We start from the raw sequence: 25,422 nt of genomic DNA, 5'->3' as shown, positions 1-25,422 counted from the left end.
TGAGTATGTGCAGTACAGTTCATGTTAGAGGGAGTGGTTGTTTTAGTTTGCAATACTGTAGTTTGAAAAATGTTATATATGTTCTATTCATTTTTAAGTTATTGGCCCCACACACACTTTTCTCAAGTTTTATGTTATTTCACTTGTGATGTTGAGAGATAAATATTCAGAATTCAGAAGTTTGTACTGTTTTTTTTTATAGACAAAATGACTTCAATCACTACACATACACACAAAAAGTACTGAAAACAGGTACCATTGTATACCAGTACCAGTTCCCAGGAACCAAGTATCGGTACCGTATCGGTTTCAATGTGAAAGGTACACATCCCTATACATGATACAGCCAGTGAGTGCATTCAAGTGTAGTTTAAAAATGTTTTCAGTCATTTAATGAGCAGTCGAGTCACATGTTTCCTGTTTGGGGCGATGCCTGAGAGCTCTATAGACTCTCATTATAAATGGCGCATGTGCAGTGGACCCCCCCCCCCCCCCCCCCAATACAAGAGATAAGAGAGCCTCGGGGGGCCAAAAATTGCACTGAAGCATTGCCCACAGGCGTAAACGTCACATCCCAAAAAGGATCAAGACCTTCCTCAGAAATAGAATCAGCGAATAGGTCTGTACGTAAAACTACTGAGCTGTAACTGAACAGCTGGAGAGCACAGTGGGTAACCAAACGGACTTTGATGCAGGGAGGCACGGGATCGATTGATATCAGTGATATGCTTTAACTCTTACTCTGCTCGCACTACCTTCACCCCTGGTCTAAATACATTGTCCATACTATTAGTGGAAAAACACTTGTCAGGGACATGTCTGACTTAAAGCCATAGAAAAATGTGTACATCTGAAGGATAGACAGGTGAAATTTACATATAAAAAACACATAAAAAAACATACTGTGCATTTTTATTTTCATTTAAATTAATATTTTAAAATAGTGGTGCATGCACTTTGGTGTATCCTAGTGGTGTTATGTGGTTATAGTGCGGCTGAAAACTGACTTGAATACTGCCCCCCACCAAAAAATAATTTCACCAGCCTTCACTGCCACTGTCTGTATATTATTCGTCTCTATATTGAATTGAATGTCACTGCATTGAAAATACATTGTTTGTGAGAGCACTGTCCACTGTAAAAGGCATAAATGAATAAAGCAAACAAAACCAGTTTCAATAGCATTGTTACCTTGTTCATTAATTTAAACTCTACTGACACGCTTAGAACTGTGCACTGATCAGTTCACCTGTTACCTGTACAGGTGTGGAAAAGGCCACAAGACTCTTGCTTCCAGAGATACTTGAAAAATTCTTGGCTTTTCATTATCTTTGACATAATGACACACTGGTGGTGTAAAAAGATAAGTCAGAGAAAACAAACTGGCTCTGTTCGTTTGCGTTGGCCAACAAAACAAATGATGATGATGGAGAAAATTTACCTGTCAATCGACTTCTTATCCTTAATGTAAATAAAAACAGACTGCAATGATTTGAAAAATCACATAGACTTACTGTATCAGGGTTTGGAGCAAATAAATGACTCAATGAGCCAGACTTTTCTATAGTTGTATTAGGGTAAATCTGAGATTATTCTGTTTGGCAACAAAAAGAAGATGGTTAGCATCAGCAAACACCTTGCATCTCAGGCTCTAAAAACCAAGGATTCCGTTTCTAACACTGGTGTGTTAACAGACTCAGATCTGACCTTCAGCAGCCATATCAAAGCTGTCACTAAAACAACTTTCTACCGGCTTAAAAACATAAACAGAATAAAGAGTTTTGTGTCCAAAACCATCAGAAGAAGCTGATCCATGCCTTCATCTGCAGTGGAGTTGATTACTATAATGTTTTTTAACTGGATTTTACAAAAAGAGCAGCTCATCCAGAACGCTGCTGCCGGAGTTTGGACCAGGACTCAGAGAACTCAACTCATTATGCCAGGTCTAAAATGTGGAGAAAAAATACCCATTTTGTAAAATATTCACATTAGTGTGGACAAAGCATAAGGTAAAGATCTTTTTATAAGCTGTTATGTCACCGACCTCTTGCTAGTTAACCTAATTAGTTGTAAAATGTTTCTGCTGCTGTTTCTTTTTACCACTACTTTCTTTTCAGCCATTTGTTCCTTTTTAACTTTTTAGACATGTGGTTTATTTTCTTCTCAGTTTAAACATTTTATATGTCTTCAATGCTATATTGTGAAGAAAATATGGATTTATGAAATAGGCCAATGATTGCATTCAATTTTTAAAAAACATTTTACAAAATATGTTACCATCCCGATTTTTTTTTAAATTAGGTTTTATTTGATAGAGCACATTAGCTTTGTATTTGGTTTTATTTATTCTGGTTTTCTGGTTCTGGTTAAGACTGGCTATCTTACTTATTCATCACATCAGTCATACTATCCATCAAACTGTCTAACAGAAGTGTGTAACTGCTATCCTTAAACTGGTTTTCACCTTCAGTTTTTTAGCCATTTTATGCTGTCTTAATTGTATGTAAGTTTTCTTAATTGTATGTAAATTTTATACTCTGTTCATTCATTTGTACTGTACTGAAGTGCCTCTTGGTCAGGTCTCCCTTGAAAAAGAGATTTTATCTCAAGGGACTTCCCGGTTAAATAAATAAATGAATGAATGAATAAATAAATAAATAAATATTACCTGAGGTTTCAATCTGAGTCTACGTCATCTCAACCTGCTGAAATTTGATAGCCTTCTATAAAAAACATAAATTAGCTTCTCTGTGTCTTATACACAGGTCAAACGTAAAAGATAAGTTACACACATCTGGGATTCATTCGGTGTCTGCACCATATAAAGGATGAAACACTATGAGAGTATAAATCTATATGTCAGAGTTTAGAATAAAGGATGGTGGGGAGTTGGCTTTCTGCTCCACACTGAGCTTTTCTCTCTCCTAGTTCAATGCTGTCAGACACTCTGAAGACCTCCATTCTCCTTGAGATTAAATTGCCTGTCATGAGGCCCAAGTGTCTGACTGGCAGCTACTCTGCTCCTCCAAAAGTACATTCTGGAAAAGACTCTGGAGGAACATGCATAACAGCCTTCATAATAACGTCCGCTATCGATTCCAACTGTCTGTCAGCTGCCACACAGTTTGGTGGACTGAGGGAAGCCCTCACCAAACTTGTAAGGCTCCATTATCGACAGTAAACTTTTGAAAGGAAACAGACAGCTCTGACAGTCTGGTTAGATTAATTCACAAATGGGTTGTATGATTCAGGACAGAGCAGCAGCGTGGCACTGCACCTTGTCAAATAAATCACCTTCAATTATGCAGAAATTTCCAAAGCAAAACAATCCAAAAACCATCAGGCCATCACTTGACAAGAAAACCTGCATAATCAAATCAAACACTGGGTAAAGACTTTTCATAAATTCCGGCTGTTGTCGCAGTTTACTGGTCGCTGTTCAGACTGCAATAAATTCTTCTCTTTACAGAGTCATTTACATTCTGAGCTGTCACTGTGATTAATGTGGTACTAATTTGAGAATAATTCTACTCTGAAAAGACAAAGAACAGAGCTGCTCCTTGTCAGAAGTGAAATGTGTTTAGAGATGGATCTACACTGGGTCTTCACTTCAGGAGGGGAGGTGGGGGACTGTCTGAAACAACGCTAAAAATACTGAGATGAAAACTTCACCGGGTGTTACATTTGTGTAATTGGTGGCTGACAAGTGCTAATTTAATTGGCAAAGTATTCATTTCCATTTAACGCCTGAAGTAAGGTTGGCTGAAAGATTTTACATAGCAGGTGCAAAATCAGGAGTTTGTGTAGTGCAGCTGTGCAAATGGTACGACGACACACTGTGTTTTTCAGCAATATGTTTGTATCATGGCTGGATTTCCATTGTACTGGTTTTTTTTTATGTGTTCTAAGCAGGATTATCCTACTTACAGCAAACAACTAAGCTAAATTAGTTAACTAATATAGCTACTTTTAACCAGATTAAGTAAATGTCCACTAAAAACATTGCAGGATATTTTGCCTAAAACTCCTCCTAGTGCCATGTCCGCATACAGAAAATGTGAAACAAAGCAAATAATCTGAAACAGCAATAATAATAATAAGGATATTTGACAAAACTGACTCGTTTAGGTCTTCATGGAGAATCATGTCGCCACATTTTAGGTCACTAAAAAAGGTCACTTAATTTTTTATTTATGTTTTTTTTTTTTTTTTTTAAGATGCCTTCCAAAGTTTTTTGTGTATCTGTAAAAAAAAAATGAAGAAATTTGAACGCAATAGCATCAGAATGTCATCTACATTTGATTGCAGTCAGCACAGACACAACTGGAAGACACATGTACCAGTGTTGTCGCAAAATGTATTTGACCCTTTCATGCATGAATTATGAGAGCCTTAGTTAAGATTTTTTTCCCCTGAGTGTTTTTATTCCTCTTTAGGCATGAAAAAAAAACAATGTGATTTAAATTTTTCATGGAGTTACAAAAATGTCCCCTCAGCTGGACACCATGTGTTTAAGTTTTGAAGCAAAGAAACATGTATTTAAAACCCATCATCAGAAAGTGATATACTATGTGAAAACTATGCAATAAAAACATTTTTAATGTGGCTAATCTGATGTTTTCTCACATTTTAACACACTCTAATACTAGTTATTGCTCACTTCACGGAGATAATATGGCAAAACAAAAAAAAAAAAAAAACTTTTTGTGGAAGAAAACTGTTAATTACAGTCTGATAACAATTAGCAAATGATTTACACTCAAACATGTTACTGAATCAACACAGTAATGTCCCATCAGAGAGCAAACTTTAATTGATTGCCCTTCCAACATTTATTTCAATATAAAGTAGCTCCTTATTTTGGATAATCCCTCATGGTCCATCCATCCATCCATTTTCTTCCGCTTATCCGGGGCCGGGTTGCAGGGGTAACAGTCTAAGCAGGGATGCCCAGACTTCCCTCTCCCCAGACACTTCCTCCAGCTCTTCCGGGGGGACCCCGAGGCGTTCCCAGGCCAGCCGAGAGACATAGTCTCTCCAACGTGTCCTGGGTCTTCCCCGAGGTCTCCTCCCGGTGGGACATGCCCGGAACACCTCCCCAGGGAGGCGTCCGGGAGGCATCCGAAACAGATGCCCGAGCCACCTCAGCTGGCCCCTCTCGACGTGGAGGAGCAGCGGCTCTACTCCGAGCTCCTCCCTGGTGACTGAGCTCCTCACCCTATCCCTAAGGGTGCGCCCAGCCACCCTGCAGAGGAAACTCATTTCGACCGCTTGTATCTTGTCCTTTCGGTCATGACCCAAAGCTCATGACCATAGGTGAGGGTAGGAACGTAGATTGACCGGTAAATCGAGAGCTTCGCCTCTCGGCTCAGCTCCTTCTTCACCACAACTGACCGGTACAGTGACTGCATCACTGCAGACGCTGCACCGATCCATCTGTCAATCTCACGCTCCATCCTTCCCTCACTCGTGAACAAGACCCCAAGATACTTAAACTCCTCCACTTGGGGCAAAGACTCCCCACCGACCCAGAGAGGGCAAACCACCTTTTTCCGGTCAAAAACCATGGCCTCGGATTTGGAGGTGCTGATCCTCATCCCGCTCGCTTCACACTCGGCTGCAAACCGCCCTAGGGCCCTTATGGTCCAACTAAAGCAAAAATTTATTTAAAAGTAAAAATGTGGGTCATTTAGCAACACTAATTGGTCCAATTGTCTCTAACATATCCTGTCAGAGAGATTTCAAATACCATGTTTTGACCCTACTGCAGATCAGGTTTATCAAGAACAGGAAAGTTACAGTAATGGTATGAATGTCAGTGTATGAGATGATGCATAAGCGTCCACTGTGTTGGCTGATATGCAAATAAAACAACAAAAGCCATGAATATACAAGAGAACAGCTGGAGAATAGCTGTCCACTTTAGTGACCAGTAAGCAGGAAAGGGTTAATATAAATTATACACTTTGACACCCTGAACCAACACTTTTTAAGGAGCTGTAAATACTAGTTTTGCTCTGAAATATTATAAATATCACTAGATTGTTTAAATAAAGACTTCTGAAGTTAAACCAAAGATACCAGTGTATTAGATGGCAGTGATATGAACTGAATATATTAATATTCACAGACTGTCTAATTTATGTGACCACTAGAGGGAGTGGTGAGTAACTTGACTGATGACATGAGGAGGAAAAGTAACATGGAGAGTCCTGCAACCAAAGCGTCACAAAGTGATTAGATGTGATGCATTTCTTCTACTGCGAGAGTTCAACCTAGATTTTGATTGTGAGGTTTATGAAGGTCTAAAGTTATAATGTGATGTCATTTTCTTTGCTAAGTTCACTGTTTGTTGATCCATGGTTCATTGTACTTGTTTGGACAATTCCAAGCAAATGTTTATTTCAGCTATTCACAACACAAACCACACAGAAAACAGAAGTGATTCATTTTTAATTTATATATATTTATGTGTATATGTGTGTATATATGTATATGTGTATAGGGTCAAAACACGGTATTCGAAATCTCTTTGACAGGACATTTTAGAGACAATTTGACAGATTAGTGTTGCTAAATGACCCAAGTTTTTACTTTTAAATTCATTTTTGCTTTAGTTGGACCATAAGGGATTATCCAAAACAAGGAGTTACTTTATATTGAAATAAATGTTGGAATGGCTGTCAATTAAAGTTTACTCTCTGACAGGACATTAGTTTGTTTGGACCCTATATGGGTGTATATATGTATTTGTATATATGTGTGTTTATTTGTATTTGTGTATATGTGTGTATATACACTGTAAGACCGGATAAGTTGAGTTTACTTTAAAAATCTCAGGTAACTTGTTGCCTTAAAAAATTTAAGTAATGAAAACTTGAGTGTATTAAACTTAAATGCTTGATTTGAATGGAATTGCTATTTTCAGTACAACACATTAAATGCCAAGTTAATTTAACTTACAGTTTGTTGCAATGTCAGTTGCTTTGTATAATCATTAGACTTAATATCATCAGTTCATTTTACTCACTTCTAAGCTGAATTAAATTAAAATCTTTTGCAACGTTAATGGCTTTGTGTAATTACTCAACTTAACATATTGTATCATGGATGGAAGTTAGACTGTAAGTCAGCTCAATGTAATTTGCCAGAACAGGAAGTGCTTTTAATTTGGCTAAGTATTAAAATTTCCATTGTACAAGAACAATCTGCAATGAACAGTAAATCCATTGTTCTTCCTATGGCTCTGACTCATAGTGCAGCTCTACAAAAATACAAAAACAAACACAAAAAGGCCAATAAACATTGTCATACACACATTCAGTCCAAATTAACACTAACACCACAACCCCGCTGAACCCCTGCACAGAAAAAGAACACATTTTCAACAACATGCCCAAGACCCACAATGCAATGTGGAGGTAAAAAGGTGTGGTCATGACTAAAACTTTGTGATTTAATCCATTCAACTTAAACTTTTTCATACTTTCGACTATGTCTACAAATTACTAGAATATACTCAACATTTTATAGTAATGGAATAAAACTTAAATCACTTATGTATATTGTAATTAAAGCATTTTAGTAAATACAAATTCTGGCCTTACAGTGTATATGGGTTTTTGTATACACTTTTTTTCCCCCTTATTTATTATTTTATTTTATGTTATTTTACTTTGGATGAACTGTTTTCTTTAACTAACTCTTTATCTTTTGTTTGGGTTTTGAGTGGCTGGTCTTGGGTGGGGGTGGGGGGGTGGCATTCAGGTGTGGCAGTTGATGTCTGTTCTATATTTTTGTACCTCATACTGGGCATCATTCTGTTTAAAATGTTCAAAATGTTCTATAAATAAAGGAGAAAAAAAAGAAAGCAGGAAAGCAGAGGTGATTTATGGTTTTACTGTGGTACTTTAATAGATGAAAAGCTATTAGCTAATGCAGTAAGCTATGTGAATATTTTAAGACACTTTTTTGAGGGGGGGTTGATTTTTGTTGGCTGGCTATAAACTTTTGTATGACGGAAAAAACTTATTTATGTGTGTAATTGTGTGTAATAAGCTTTATACTTTAGTGTAGAGACAGTCTGTGGAGACGTGGCATACATTTTCTGGTGGTTTTGGCAGCTGTGAGTGTGTTCTGCTATGCGACTTTGGAATCTCATATTATATATAACCCCTTTAACTTCGGTTCATAACTTAACTTTTTGTTGCTGCTCACACTCATGACAGACTAAAAACCTATGCTTCTGTTGCCGTCTCATATTATCTGGAGGTTCACAGTGTCCACAGTTTAAAGTCCAACACAAACAAGGACTTGTGTGAGTGTTTGTACTGACTCGTAGTTGTTTTTTCCTTCAAGTGTAGACAGAAATATTTTGGAAAACAAAGTTGTGAGAACAGAATTCTTGGTAAAAAAAAAAAAAAAAAGGGAAAATACTTATTTAGAAAAATGTCCACGCTGGCGTTCAGATGAAATAAAGATACTGTGGGGAGCAGCTGAATTAAATGGCATTTACATTATTCTTTTAGACATTGTATAGCCTGGTCCAATGGCATCACTGTCATATCCTGAAAAGATAATCTGCTTAGTTTTTCAAAGCTCATTCATGATTGTTTTCCTCAGTTTTTATCTTCCTTGGTTTAGGCTCAGACTCTCAGACTAACTAGAAGTACTGGGAATGTCAACTGTAAAATACCACATCATAGATCTAAATCAACTTTGCCCATAAAGGGGTATCAACTCTGGAATACTTTACTGACATAAAATCTATATAACAAAGGTTAAAACAAAGCAGAACTATAACCATTTAATCAAACTTTATGGTGTGTTTTGTCTTACTCTAATCTAATCTACTGGACTGTTTTAACCCATAAAGACCCAGAGATACTTTTGTGTCAGTTCTCAAATGAATTTTCTCTCTGTTTAACCTTTTCTTAAGTGATTTATCACCATTTATCATTTTGCATTTTTCACTGTTATTCATGTATTTTCCTATATTATATTTCCTATATTTTTGATTTAGATATTCATGAAAGCTCACAGTAAATTCAAAGGTTATTATATCAAAACAGTAAAAACTACAGAAAAAGTGAGTTTTTCAGCAAATATATCATTAACTGAACATAAACCCAGTGTCTCCACTCCATGGGTTTTACTGGTGAATCAGTGTTGTAGAAGATGACAGCATTTCCATGGTAACTACAGAGCCTCTGAACATCCAAATGGGTCGTATCTGATGACTATGAAGAGACGACAAACTGCATTTTCCACCAATTATTTACATGTATTGATAGGATTAGTGGATCAACAGGTATTAAACATTATAGATCAGTAGATGCTTTTGGCTAATGGTGGAGGTTTGGGTCTTTATGGGTTAATGAAGCAGGACTCTATAGTGAACTCCTTGTGGTGCACATCAGAATCTTGTTTGTTCTGAACTATAATACATGCATTGTTCTTAATAAATAAATAAGTTACACCAGTTAAAAAATGAGCTGAAAAAAAAAAAATTAAGAGTAATGCAAACATGCACTAGTTGTAGTTCAGTGTTTATTCTAAGCATCACCATCTGTTTGTAGCTTACTGACATCATCTTGCAGGACTTCTTTGTTTACAAGTCTAAAAGCACACTTAACTGTAACCTCTTGTGTCCATTTTGGCCTGCACACATATATATATAAAGTTTAACTTTGCACCTCTGCATCTTGGCATGTCTGTTTATCAAGCAGAGATTTGCTGAAAAGACACGTCTCATCTGCACTCTGTATTCCCTGCTGTATTCTGACTTTATAGTAGCCAGTCACTTTGTTTACACTTTGAATTCTCAAGGAGTTTTTCAACTGTAAGATGCATTTATAATGCACATTGGTAGAGGTTGGTATAGCTGGAGGTTCCTGGTTGTGTTGTGCTGTTTTCCCCAAAGCTCAGTAGAGGTGAAGAAGAAAGCCTGACCCCCCACTGCTTCAAGCAGCCCGCAAAAAGACTTGAAACTTAAGAGACTTGTATATCTGGCTGAGTTCAAAGGTGTATGAGATAAATCCATTGGGTAGTGCTGATGCTTTGAACGGGGTGTTGTTGTTTTGTTTTGTTTTGTTTTTTTGTTTTTTTAGCAAATGCATTCTTTGGTTCACTGGGAAATGTAAATAATATAAATTTCCCCATCTGTATTAATTAAATATGAAGTGTCACTGTGTTTGAGGTTTTCTTATTTTTCTTCTTTTCCCTTTAAAAAAAATCAAGACCACAGTGAATAAACGCAGGTAAAAATAATAGCACCTTCATCACCTGGATTCCACTGTGTTGTATTCGCCGTTACCAAAGCTGGTCTTTGTCCGCAGAAATCTGTGCATGCATCCATGTAAGGAAGAAAAAAAAGGATATATTTAGCTTACAAGGTCAGATAATTACCAAAATCAATTTCAAGAAATTACCACACATTCCTGGCTTACATTAGAACACTAGACCACTAAAAGAAACAAGAAAATGTGTGTGTATATCTATCTATCTATATATATATGTCCCATTTCGAGGTCCCGACAAGTCCCCCAATCAATAGCCCCAGGCTCCAGGCTCAGGGCTCCAGGCAGGTGTGGTGCGGGCAGTTTAAATAATTAAACACAGTGAAAGGCAGGACTGAAGTCTACGGGTCGTCATAACACAGTGAAGGATACGGCTATCAAGTTACAACGTTAAAAGCAGGTAATTGGAGTGAGTAATTGGCCAGTTTGGTTGCTCAAAGTGGCCTGAAAGTGCTAAGGAGACATGGCAGTCCATTGATTACACACCTCCCCAGGGACTCAAGCACCGCCTGCAAACATTAGCTGTTTTTGGGTAAAGTCGGAGCAGGCGACTGTAACAGAAGCCCCAGCCTGGCGACCTTGAGTGGCTGAAGTGTGAGAGGTCGCGTTCAACAGGTTTGACTACTGTGTGATCAAAGCGACAGGTATTTTTCCGAAACTTACCTTAGTGGTTTTGATCTTGTTCCCTGTAGCGCAGCTCCAGCCCTTCAGATCAGGAAGGACTTTGCATTCCTCCCCATCAAGGCACGGATGCATCTGACACCACCATTTCTGCTCCACTATAGAGGCTACAAAGACACAGAGGTCAAAGAGCAAACAGAATAAAATAGAAGCACAATCAAGGAAAACAGAGGGAAAAAGCAATCATATTGTGTTTGAGGACAACAAGTGATGACAACATCCAGGTTCAGGTGTATTTTGGGGTGTTGAACTGCACTTCACACCCTCCAATTTCTGCTCTAATTCACATCAACTCTTATACGATAAGAGATGATGAGATCCACAAAGAATGATGCACAGTACTCAAAATATATTAACTCATAAAGACCCAAACCTCCACTGGTCACACAGGGACTGACTGAACTAAACTGTTGAACACCTGTTGATCCACTAATCCTATCAACACATGTAAATAATTGGTGTAAAATCCAGAGTATCATCTTTCCGTGGTCATCAGATACAACCCATTTGGACGTTCATAGGCTCCACAGTTACCGTGGAAACCCTGTCATCCTCTACAACACTGATTCACCAGTAAAACCCATGGAATTTGATAAATGACAGTGGATGGAGATGCTTGTTTTGACATTCAGTTGCAAAAGTTGCTTTTTCTTCACGTTTTTCCATTTTGATACAACCTTTGAATATACTCTGAATTTTCATGAACATCTAAATTAAATATAGGAAATTAAATATAGGAAAATGTATGATTTACAGTGAAAAATGCAAAATACAGAGGATAATATTATGATAAATGGTGATAAATCACTTAAGAAAGGTTGACCAGAGAGAAAAATTCATTTGGGAACTGACACAAAAGTAGCGGTGGGTCTTTATGGGTTAAAAAGAATTGTGATTCACTTGTTTTCTTGATGTTATAGGGAAACTTAGTGGATTTGGGGCAGTTTTTTCTGCGCTTTTAAAGACTACTTAATAACCACAGGAAATACGTAACAGATTAACCATGATAAAGATAATTCTCTGCATCCCTTAAAGAAATGACAAAATGTATAATAGTTCCCACACAAGGCATATTCATGAGGCTTAAAGAAAGAATATCATTAACATTTGCCTTTGTGTGCCTTTAGGGTTGTTAACAGTAAGAATGAGTGCAATATTTTCAATATCTGCTACTATTTTTCAGCGACTATTTGACTTAGAGCTCAGTTGTATGCCCAAAAAACAATCTTGATGTTTTTCAGCGTTATGGACAATTTATGATTTTAATTGATTGTTGTCTGGTAAATGAACTGAGGGCAAAACATGATTCAGAAATAAACTTTACTAAAACTATATGACTTATATGACTGGAAAAACATATTGATAATCAATACACTGTTGCCCATAAATTTCAATTTTTTTTCAGACACATTCTTTTTTTATTCCTGTCTGTACACATCAGTAATCACCTTTGACATGGTACAATAAGTGCCAGTTACACTTTATCTATCCAGAATAAATCACATTTTCATGACAAGAGAGGTAAAAATATTTTATTCCAATTTTATGGGCAGCAGTGAAACAATTACAAGAAGGAAACGGGTTACATTTTGAGCAACAGAAATCTCTTCAAATGTGCAATTTAGCCACTTTTTATGATTTTCAGAAAGCAAAATCTTGATTAATTATATTCAACATACACTGCCTGGCCAAAAAAAAAAAAAAAAAAATCACACATGCAATATTGACTGCCCCACCTTTGGTTTTGATTACAGGAAGCATTCACTGCCACATCTTTTTCACTACATAATGCTTATGTAGTGTCATAATAAGGTTCATAATATTTTTCCCATCTATAGTTGCATTAATTACTGATTATTGATGATGGAGAATCGGACCACAGCATTAAGTCTTCATCACATCCTAAATTAGAGTCTGGACTTAATGGAGGCTAAATCACATGTGAAAATGATGTCTTATTCTCCCTGAACCATTCTGTCCAATCATTTAGACATTAAAGGCATGAGAGGACACTTACTGCAGTTAGGGTTAAATAAACAGCCTGAACAACAAAAAGGAACTACCTGGATTTAACTAAGCAAATAGTTCAGATCCTTCCATGGGTCAGTACTGCAGTGGCTCAAAATGTTTCAGCTGGAACAGGTTATTTAACCATTAGGTGGCAAAAAAGATGTGACATAGTGGCTTTTCCATTGGATATATGCCCAAAACTTTACCGATATTTACTAAATGTCAAAAAAACAGAAGTGCATAATGTCGGTTTTTCCATTAAATCACAAGTGCAATGATTGTTTATTTATTATCACGAGATGAAGAAGTCATTCCATAAACATGGCGATGAACATGAATATCACATTGATGTACAGATATATTAATTATTATCATTATATATTACCCCTCTATCCTGTACTAAATTAAAAAATTATTCGGTTTCCTGGTTTGTTTCTTTTAAAACTCTTCTTCTTCGCTTGTTGTAACGTCCGTCAACATCTGGCTTTTTTTTGTTTACATGACTCTATTTGCGGAAAAACGTCTTCCCATTGCAGCTTTGTGTGATATACCAATTTCACTACACCTGAAAAACCTCCTCTTGCCAGTGCAAAAACTTTTCATCAAAAAACAAGAGTTTGGGCAAAATTGTCATTTTCCATTAGACAAATTTTATGTGCAAGTTATATTCACACGATGGAAAAGTGACTAGTGAACGTCCCTGTAATCAAAACCAAAGGTGGTGTAGTCAAATATTGCATGCGCGATTTTTTTTTTCATCAAGCAGATTATATAATTGTAATTTAATCTCACCTGCTTGTTTCTTTAATTTGTTGACTAAAATTTGACTGAAATAATCAGAAATTGATTCAATATAAGGGCGAAGTCAAGGGAAGGTGAACATCTGGTCAAAAAATTCTAATTATAATAATCTACACCAAACTTATATTTTTGGGTAGGTAATTACTTATATTTTTGGGAAAATGTATTTTGAAATGAGAAAAAATTTGTGGGAAAAAAAAATAAAAAATTGAGGAGTTTTATGAGTGTGAATGTTTGGAAAGTGACAAAGTTTTCTGCCGTCATTCTGGGTTCATTTTATAAACTCTCATAAATACTAAATTTATTCCAAATACATTGATATTGGACTATTATATTATTTAGGTCATATTCCAAATACAGTGTTTAAAATTAATAAATGCATATATCTATGCAAAATACATTTGAATGTAATGTTAATATTATTTGTATGCTGTAAATATTGTAAAAAAAAAAAAAAAAAAAAAAAAAAAAAGTATATGATATTGATAATTGAAATTTAAAAAATGTTACATTTGATATTTACTTTTGTTGTCCACCTGTGACATTTTTGGCTTTGTCCGTCTGTGACGCTGACATTTGTCAAAATCCTTACTATTGAGGTAGAATAAAATATTTTTTTCCTCTAACCAATTATTAGGTTGTAAAATAGAAGGTTAAGGTATACACTGAATATATTTTAGGATGAAAATGTCATAGGAACTTCACTTTTGAGAACTTTGTAATTGTTGCGAAAAAGAAATGGTAATTTTTTTGTCCACGTGTGACACAGTAATTTTTGATATTTTTCATTTAAAAATATTTGAAACTAAATTTTGCCGTATGAGTACGTTTAAGATGGCATTTAGACCTTTCCAATTATGTGTAAAAGTTGTCTTAAACTTATCTGGTTCAAAAATTATGAATCAAAATGTAGAGCGCTGTTCATCTGTGACACCCTTGACTTTGCCCATAAGTCAAAGTCATATAGCTCTATACCCAAATGAAATCATACATTTAGAATATTTCAGACAGTCATCTCTTTTGACTGTTAAAACCCACTACATTCAGTATGCGTTACTCACACACCAAAGTCCCTGAGGCATATTCAAGTGTTTAAGATTAGTATAGTTTCACTCAGACATCAGAAAATGTCATCCGCAGTGACACTTTGTCAGCCAGCTCCATTAAAAAGGAACATTAAACGTCTGCTGGTTTATTGTACAAGACATCATTTAAATTTGTCATATTACAGAGGTCATTATCTACGTTCCACATCCCCCTTCCACTGTCATTAGTCTCCCTCCTAATGAAGAGGACGGTTATTATAATCCACACAAAACACCGGAGCCTCACTAGACTAAATTGCTTAGAATGGATACTTTATGACGTGAGGGAATCCATTTGTATCACACAGCCCTGGTTATAGCAGCAGTGTGGTGTAAAAAGTGCATCAGGTCAACAGCAAACAGATGGTGGTTGTGTAACACTAGCTATTAAAAAGCCACAAAGGTTTCTCGTGGAATGAAATGGGGGATATTGATAACCAAACATACATAAAGTGCATGGGATACATTTCACTTAACAGTTAATGATGCTTTGAAAACACAACGGCAGCTCCGACTAAAACATCTGGGAGCAAAATGTAGAGCTGAGTTTTTATTTGTTTTGTATTGCAGCTTTATATGATGCATGCCGAGCTCTGCTATGACCTTGAATAAATGATCTGGATACTTTTCACACATATATAGATTTGTTCATTTTAGTAGAACACAGAGAAAATGTATACTATTTATTAACAAAGTATATTATCAATTTAATTTCACAGCCTCCTAGGAACTGAGCTTTGCATGCATTTTTAATTTCCTTATTTCTCTAGGTATTCTGGATCAGTGTTACCTGGTAAGTAAAAAAGACACAAAAACAATCATATGGGAGCAATAGGTTCATTGTACATTTACTTTCACCCATGTGACTTCAGTGTATAAACTGTTTACTTCAGTGACTGAACATATTCAAGGTCAAACACAGCAACAGAGCATCAAATATTTGGAAACTCAATACATCTTCCTTCCTCCTCTCTCCACATTAGGACTGTCCTTTATGTGTACTGAATCCATCTGTTTTGCTTATTGGTCTGTGTGAAATCACACACAAACTGTTCTGTTGATTTTGCTAATACCTGCTTTTCTGCAACACAGTTGGGTTTTCAGTTTGATTTCAATGCCACCGTACCTTCTATCCACATCCAGCTGTTAAAAGCAAAAATAAAGTAAACTGTGAAATGTAAAATGGGTTTGCACTGCGTGTGTTTATCTTGGATTTAGCTGTTGAACAATTTCACTGTGTTTGAGTCCATCATGTTATGCTGATGAGTGTATTCTGTATAAGTAGTTGACTCCAAAAATGCGGACTAGTGAGAATGAGTGCAAGAAACACAAAATACAATGTAATCATATGTGGATGTGGGCTGTTAAGTGGATAGAATATGTTGCTATACTGTTGCAGATCAAACAAGTGGTGCCAGGCACAACAAACCCCACCCCTCGCACGTATTTCGCCCATTATAAGTAAATGGGAAGATTTTTAAAAATCATTGAAAATTTGAACTTTGACCTACCTTTCCCAACATGTAATGACATCTATTCTGGGTCGCTGACAATGTATGAACCCAATTTGGTCTGAATTGAACCAATAGTTTTTCTGCTAAAGTATTAACAAACAAACCGAACCAAAAACGAGGTTAAATAAATCATTTGATGTATGCAGATGATTTACTGGTTTTCAGTCAAGGCACTGCTGGGCTGCAGCAGTTACTAAATATTTGTTCACACTATGGCATGGGGCATGACATCAAACATAACACAGTGAAAAGTGTGTTTATGATTGTAATACCAGAGAGGACAAAAGTATAAAATTTCCTGATTTTTATTTGTCAAATATTGTGTTTCATGTAACAAACAAAAACAAAATACCTTGGGCATGTATTTACAGAGGACTTGTCTGATGATGACGACATAAATAGACAATGAAGAACAGTATATGCTCAAGCAAACACGTTGGCACTCAAATTTGGGTCCAGTATGGACAAAGTGAAAATAATATTGTCTAAATCATATTGTACACCTGTGTACACAGCACACCTTCGGTCCAATTATAAAAAAAGGAAGTTTGCAAAGGCTGCAGGTGGCCTACAGTGACACTTTGCATGTGCTTCCTAGGAGGCCGAGATGGAGGAGCACGAGTGAGATGTTTGTTGCAGCTGGAATAAACACGTTGCAGGCCACACTGCGGAAGCTCATGTATAATTTCCTCTGTTGACTGAATAAGTCTGTGAATCAAGTAGTTTTGTCACTGGTTGATATCAGGTGTAGTGCCGTTCAATACCAGTCCAGGATGTGGAGACACTGGTACAGCTGTCTTGTTAAAGTGACTTTTTAATTGCTTTTTTGTTTATTTGTTTTTTCCTGTTTCTATTGTGTTTCTCCGTCTATATTGGACCGAGAGTCAGGAATAAAGATGAACTGAAAAATTTAATTGAATACCCCATGCCTCCCTTTCAGGTAACAATGCAGTTATCTGCAATATTTCACTTCACTTGGCCCAAATTGCAGCCGCTTATATTTAACGAATTAGCATTTCTTACAGTTCAGTGAACATTTTTATGCATTGAAGTCTTTACCTTTGATTCTGATAATAGCTGTAGATCCATAAATTATAAATGATATGACATTTTATCTTTAATCCTGCTTTCTTATTCTTATACTTAAAGCTCATTTGATTGACTTTGAAGAATAGAGCAACAGAGGCTCATCTAGTGGTGTAGTTTGCAGTTCTCCTTTTGAAAATAAAAAAAGCATAAAACATAGTTGTGCACATGTTATTTTCTTTGTATTTCTCTCCGCTAGAGTGTGGGATAAGTACAAATACAAACAAAGAACTTCAGTCTTTTCAATAATTTGCAGGTATTCTCCAGCCGCCCCTGCTGAATTACAAATTTAGATCAATTTGAGTTTTCACAGATGTCTGGAGCTTCATTTATCTTCATATAAAGAAGATATTGTCTCACACAGAGTGGAGCTAAAGGTAATCCCTGGCTGTAAAAAGAAAGAATAATTAAAAGGTTAAGTGCTGATCATTTTTTCCTGAGATCACCCATGGAGTTTTAAACTGAGGCCAGTGGCTCACTGCTCTAATTTGCAGAAAATGTCAATACTAAAATGTCAAGGAATAGGTCAAACACGACTGGGTCCAGAGTTTAGCCTGAACCCAGCGCTTTTTAGACGAAAGTGAAGCTGCCACTTCTGCCAAGTCGGGGGTCTGACACATTAGCATGCTAAGAGCCCCTTTGGTTCATCGACTTTACAGTCAGCAGTGGACAACTTCACATTCAGTCATAGGTGATTAAAAAAACCTTCTGGGGAATAAAATACCATATTTATGCAAAAGTTACACAGCTGATATCACCATAGGATGAGACTGGATAATAATGGCAGAGAAAAAAGAATCAAAGCACCACTTCACTATGAATAATACTGTATTAATGCCACTAAAGTACTACTCATCCTGTCTAATACTAAGATCTCACCATCTACAGTAATATTGCAACAACTGCCGCTGGTTTCACTTCTACTGTAGGGCATTAAATGAGAAAAAAATAAGTCTTGAGTCTGCATTATCAAGTCTCAAGCAAGTCTACAGTCAAAGCATTATTCAGATAAAGCAAGTGATGAGTCAAGTCATATAAACATCTGGTGATCTATCCATCGTGAAAAGGTGAGCCATTAGCCTCACAAATGAACATCACTGGCAAGTGGTGCTTTGAAAATAAAATATAGACTTATAGATCTTACACAGCTCCAAAATGATAGTATCAGCTATTGCTTCTATGTGTTTGCCCACAAAAAAATATTAAATCAAAGTTACAATGAAGTGAAAATAAGCGTAGAGCATTTACATTACATACAGTGGTGGAATATCATCAGGTATTGTTACTTAATGACTTTTTAGTGCTCAGTTCTTACGTGCGCCCCTGTTGGTGACTCTCTGCCCCTGCTTTATTTGTGTATAACCTGTCTCTTCTCTGGCCATTAAACAGCTGAGTAGATCCACCTGAGGCGATGACTGGAGGCAGGGTATAAGACTGGAGAGAGGAGAGTGGAGAGGGGGCTCCTGACATGAAGACGCACTTCTTTTTGTTAATTATTTTTTGCATTATGCTTTGAGTGGGGGGGTTTCCAATGGTCCAGGTTTTGGTTTTGGTTCTTTGGTAAGTTTTGACCTTTTGGTTAGTTTAGGGGACAGTGAGAGTTGGACCTGACAGCCCACTGCATGGCTTAGTTCAATACTCTTCTCACCTTTTCTTTCTTTGATCAGGGCCTCCAACTCCCTTTTGTTTGGCTATTTTTCTGAATATGTTTATGATTAAAACCACTTTCACTGTAGTTTTCGCACATACAAACATATTTTTTCCCTTGTGACCATAACATCAATGAATACTGACTTTTGACACTTCAGCTACACTTGGCTGTATATACTTAGTGTACAGTCTAGTCTACTGTTACTGAAATAAGTTTGGAATACAGTATTTTTACTTGTAATAGAGTATTTTCATAGTGACATACTGATACTTTTGCTGAAGTAACTGATCTGAATAGTTCTTCCACCACTGCTGTCATTACTATTACATCAAACCATAAACGTTGGATGTGGGTTTTAAGGTACTTTCACACCAGCCCTGTTTAAATGAACTTTAGTTAATTTGCTCATAACATCCACTTCATTTGGGGAGGTGTGGAAGCCAATGTGATATCATGACACGTAAATATACACCCCACTTTTAACTGGTGTTAAATAAGCGTGTTATCTGTACGCATTATAAGCTTTCCGTGTGTATGTTCATGCCATGTTAAATACCAAGCACTGAGGGTTAGGGTAAGGGTTGGGGTTGGGGTTAGGGTTACGTGAACTGGAGATCTTGGTGTAAATTTTCTGTGGGGCCCCCTTTGGAGGACTAAAAATCTCCAGGCCCCCCTCAGCCCTATAAAATTGTAACAGTGGTGCAATTCTAACTTTTATTGAAAGAAACATCATTATCATAACAACACTTTTTCCTTGTCCTTGAATAACTTGTTGTGCAAATATAAAATAACTTAGATTTTTGATTGAGCAATACAGATAAACTCAACCAGACTGCTCCCTGAAGCAATAGTTTTCCAAATAAAGATAGGAAATGTGCAATCTTGTTATCTTAGCAGTCATGTGTAATTATACAGGGGTTGGACAAAATAATGGAAACACCTTAAAAAATCAACAAAATATAATTTAATATGGTGTAGGTCCGCCTTTTGCGGCAATTACAGCCTCAATTCTCCGAGGTATTGATTCATACAACTTGTGAATTGTTTCCAAAGGAATTTTAAGCCATTCTTCAGTTAGAATACCCTCCAACTCTTTTAGAGACGATGGCGGTGGAAATCGACGTCTTACTTGAATCTCTAAAACTGACCATAAATGCTCAATAATGTTGAGGTCTGGGGACTGTGCCGGCCATACGAGATGCTCAACTTCATTAGAATGTTCTTTAACAATTCTAGCTGTATGGATTGGGGCATTATCATCTTGAGGTGAAGGTGTTTCCATTATTTTGTCCAACCCCTGTAGTTATCTTAGAACTATAACAATAAAGTTACTTTTTTTAGAACAACACATTTTGGTAACAAAGATAAAAATTTTGACAATATCAGTGGGTCAATTAGCCTGTTTCCATTGCACGTCTCAGAACATTAAAGTGCAAACTGTACAAATTGTGCAAAAACACAAACATGTCCCATGTTTCTTTTCCAGTCCAACCCTTGTCATACCTAAACTCTTTGTCTAGTCTAGTGACAGATCACCCTGGCAGTAGATTTGTTTCTGTACGTCCCTAAAATGAGTCTAGGGTGCTCCAACGCTAAAACATTAGTTCCAGCTGCATATATTCTTACCTGAAGAAGAAAAAAATCCCATGACTCCCTGTGGCAAGCCTTCGTGTCCCCACTAGGGGGCCCAGCCCACAGTTTGAGAAACACTGAATTAAATTGACAGGCGATCAAATGGCATTGAATAGCATGTGAAAGGATGGAACATACAACATGATTTCATGAGATCAGTCTCGTGGACACATCCAAATTCTGATGTGGATAAAAAAACGTGAAATCCGGTTCGCCCAAAAACGTAGGTTCAAGTGAACCAAAAGCAGGTAGCAGACTACAACACAGGGTATTGTGGGTAAACATATGTAGTAGAAACAGAAGTTGCCCTGCATTAACCAACTGATGAGTGAGGTCTTTGGTTCACTGTTTGTCTTGTCTACTCCTTTGGTAATTCTTGATGCAGTGACACCACAGGTGAGAAGGGGAATATACAGGGTGTCCCATAAGTCTCCATACATAGGAAAAATAAACGTTTCTTGACAAAAAACATTTTTATTTATATAATATGCTCTATATGACTGCCATTTTGTCGGGAACACATTTCAATGCGTGTCCTCCACTGCTGAAGAACTATAAAGAAGAAATATAAAGAAATACATGTTAGAACCATATGTATTGTGTCTCCTATGTGTGGAGACTTATGGGACACCCTGTATTATTGAAAAGGTTTGATTCACTGGACAAAGTGCAGTGTAAAAGCAAACTCCTGCAAAGACCTGCTGAATATTTGAACCCCAATCGAACTGAGCCTACTGGACTATTAGGTGTGAAAACCACTGTAGTGTAAATACTGGCCTCTCAGTATCTTTCTGAACACCATACAAGTCATGTTATCTGTCACAAGTCACAGTCATCAGTCTTTTGTTGCTCTCAGTTAACAGAGTCTCAGGTCCTATAAATTGTGACTTTATGACTTTAGTCAAGTCATATGAAGTTCCCTGCCACATCATTTGCGGAAAACCAAACCTTTAAAAAGAGAAACTATAAACTAGGGTGGAATACAACTACAAATATTTGGAATTGTTGTGAGTGGGACTTTGTATGTGTTTGGTTTAAAGACAGCAGGCTGTGAAAGGGGTTTGAAATGAATTCTTGTGAAAATAATTTCTAACATTTTGTAACATAATGTATAATTCAATGATCTATGAAGCTTCAAGACAAGAAAAATGAAGGCAGTGTAGTAGCTGCAGCAGGAAATTAACCACAATGTTCAGTGTAAAGTTAATAAAGCAGAAATACACTACATAATACATCCATAAAGACCCAAACAGCCACTGACGACCGAAACCATCTACTGACCTGAACTATTTAATACCAGCTGATCCACTAATCGTATAAATACATGTAAATAGTCGGCGTAAAATGCAGTTTGTCATCTTTTCATGGTCATCAGATATGACCCATTTGGACATTCAGCGGCTCCATAGTTACTGTGGAAACACCATCATCTTCTACAGCATTGATTCACCAGTAAAACCCATGGAGTTAGATCAGTGACAGTGGATGGAGACACTGGGTTTATGTTCAGTTACTGATATATTTTGCCGAAAAAGTCACTTTTTCTTCAGTTTCCTCTGTTTCTGATATAATAACCCTCAACTTTAATCTGAGTTTTTATGAACATCTACATGATCAGTGAAATAAATATAGGAAAATACCTGATTTTTACTGTAAACACACAAAATACAGAGGATAATATTACAATAAATGGTGAAAAATCACTTTAGAAAAGTGAAGTATAGAAAAACAAACTATTTTGGAACTGCCAGATAAGTAGCACTGGGTCTTTATGGGTTGCTGTATGTGTTGTTAGCATGAGCTGTTTTCTTATTCTACAAAAAAAGGAAAAAAAAAGTCACTATTTCAAATTTGTGAGCCGCTGTTCTTCTTCATGTGTTCCATAATATTTTGCAAATTACACCAGTATTTATTTGACAGTAGTGTGAGCTGGAGCACTAATTGCTGATCTCTGCAAAATTAATCTTGAAGATTTACAGGAAGGAATATCAGCAGGAAAACAGACCCATGAAATATTCAACATAAGAAGCGTACCGTCTACACATGATGGGGCAGCTCTGGTGGTGCCGGCCACTTGTCCGGGAAAGCAGGAGCACTTCACAGTTTGCGATCGCTCCTCGATTTTGTTTTTGTTGCAGCAGCGATGCAATGCCACTACCTCACAGGTGCCTGTCCGGACTTGGTGCGCTGCTAGAGAAACGACAGGAAAGAATAATGGAGTGTGGATTCAGTCCAGCAGTGTAACAATAGTTATTATCCCTGTCTACACACCCACTACTGGCCTTGGATGGACTCCCTTAAGAATACCTCGCCTGAGAGCTGGATCTGTATCCTCCTCTGTCAATAATGAAAAGTTACAAGGGAAAAACAAGCCAACAAAAAACCTTTTTTAATAGAGGTTACATTTTCATTTCTTTACATATTTATTGCAATTGTATGAAACGTGTGTAGATATTTAAGCTGAAGGATATTACAACTACTATTATTGCATTACCATTATTATTCATTTATTTTTTTACTCTTTATGTTATTGAAAGAAATTATGTTTATAGATATATAACCATCATTTCTTTTACTTTTACATCATTTATCCCTCTACTTCATGGAAGGTATGCAAATGATATTCTTTTATTTTCTTTAAAATACAACTAGGTCAAGGTGAGGTCATTCTATAAGCCTTCCAACCTCACTTGCACATTTTTGTACCCTCCTGTCTACCAAGAGAGATAATCATAATACATAAATATACATATATATATAAAATATAACACAGCCCTCATCACCTTCAATGGCATCCATAGAAATGCCCGACAACCTCAAGGACCTCCTCACCCCTCACACTTCCACCCCTAGTCTCCGACCCCACAACACCAACCTCCCCCTCCCCCCCAGAACTAAACTTTGGACCATGAGAGACCGGGTCTCCTCTTCTGCTGCCTCCCATATCTGGAACTCCCTCCCTGAGCACCTCAGAACTCCTCAGTCACTGGACTCCTTCAAAAAGGGGCTAAAAACGTTCCTGTTTAGACAGGCTTTTTATGGGCCACCATAATGTTTTGTTTTATTCGCTTAAGTCTTTTATTCCTGATATAGTATTTTATTTTTTATTGGACTGTCTTCTCTCTGTAGCCCTTTGAGATTCTGCTGAATGAAAAGTGCTTTATAAGTGCAATTTAGTATTATTATTATTATTATTATTATTATTATTAAGAGAGATATGTACATGTATTTTAGTTTATATCTATATAACACATAAATAAACTAGAGAAGCACTTGGAGAGCGCAGACCTCCGCCAAGGTAGATCATCAAAATCCTGCCCCCCCCCCCCCGATCACCACCAAAATTTTATCATTTGGTCCTTTTGCCAGTGTGTTAACATTTCCTGACAGTTTCATGAAAATCCGACCATAACTTTTTGAGTTATCTTGCTAACAGACAAACAGACAGACAAACAAACCCTGATGAAAACATAACCTCCACCGTTACACTTGGCGGAGGTAATAAAATAAATGACTATTGTATGCCAAAATTCTACTGAAACCAGAGCAGAAATGATTTTACTCATAGCATCTTTCAGCAGTGTAATTATCTTAAACATCATTAAAAACATCTTGTTAACATGTTCTTTTGTTGGAAGCTCCAAGAATAAGTCCGGATTCATTTAGGTCTCATTTTTATAAATTTAATGTTGGCTTGATCTGATCATAAACAAAATATAACTCAGCTGAGGATCCATACCCCAAGCAGGGAAAATGGATCCCGAACATTCCAATGCACATCACTTTTATAATCCTAGTAAACTGATCTCCAAACTATGGGCTGAATCCCTAGATGGGTTGGATCACAGAAAATGGACTGGTGTCATCTGACTCTAAAGTCAAGCAGATGTAATTCCTCAACTCAGTGCAAAACCCCATTATGACTGTGTTTACCTCTTATCTCTTGTTGTTTACAATCGTCTGTGGGCATGTGTATTTAAAAGTGTACCTAAGGTAAAGTCCTGTGATCATATATCCGTCAGTTTAGTATGCGACCAAGATGGGAACTATCCTAAGAAATTTACGACTGACCAGTGAAACAAAGAAAATGTAGTGACACAAAAGAATCCTGACCAATACTGATTAACATGTGATTAAACCCAAGAATTCAACCATCCAAATTAAAATAATATTTCAATCCCTTTTGTCAAGAAGTAGCCTACCTTTAAATAAATAATACTTCATAAATGATAGGTAATGACTGTCACTAATACCCTTCTAAATTCCTCACAATAAGAGACAGGATTAAAAAAAAAAAAAATTCTGATACGTTGGGGGGGGGAGTGCAGCTCTGCAGTATTCAAAGCCAATTTCCAGATCACGCTCCTTTGTCTGAATTATTTAAAGCCTGTGCTGCTCTATCCTCTTTTAATTGCATGTGACATTTTCATGACGTGTCCTTCCGTGGAGATGCTGGGTGCTGCCGTGGTAAACAGTAAATTTAAAGTGACTGACTGAAACTGGTCCTAACTGTCTGTACTGAAGCAGCTCAACTAAACTGAGGTAATTAGGTTTTCACTTCGGTGTGTTTTTAATGGCGGATGGCGGCGCTTTTCGGCTGCAGAGACTAGCGGTGATAGAAACAGTCGCTCTTCTGAGACTGGATGATATTAAAACTGACAAAG

General features: G+C 36.9%; 1 protein-coding gene across 3 annotated transcripts in view; it reads right to left on the bottom strand.

The window, feature by feature from the left end:
- Positions 1 to 25,422, bottom strand: part of LOC115430465 (chemokine-like protein TAFA-2) — a 94,145-nt gene that overhangs the window by 7,059 nt on the left and 61,664 nt on the right. For 2 of the 3 annotated variants that reach the window (XM_030150491.1, XM_030150489.1), the window contains exons 3-5: positions 22,793 to 22,948; positions 10,962 to 11,086; positions 10,276 to 10,341 (exon numbers count right to left, since the gene is read on the bottom strand). In XM_030150491.1, coding sequence (XP_030006351.1) covers positions 10,312 to 10,341; positions 10,962 to 11,086; positions 22,793 to 22,948 — 311 coding nt within the window. In that variant the 3' untranslated portion in view covers positions 10,276 to 10,311. The remainder of the gene's footprint in view (positions 1 to 10,275; positions 10,342 to 10,961; positions 11,087 to 22,792; positions 22,949 to 25,422) is intronic. The other variant, XM_030150490.1, reaches the window with a different exon arrangement.

The sequence above is a fragment of the Sphaeramia orbicularis genome, chromosome 12, assembly GCF_902148855.1.
Source record: "Sphaeramia orbicularis chromosome 12, fSphaOr1.1, whole genome shotgun sequence".
In the NCBI taxonomy this organism is placed as follows: Eukaryota; Metazoa; Chordata; class Actinopteri; order Kurtiformes; family Apogonidae; genus Sphaeramia; species Sphaeramia orbicularis.
The sequence above is the reverse complement of the archived record's forward strand: the minus strand, read 5'-3'. Positions and strand labels throughout refer to the sequence as shown.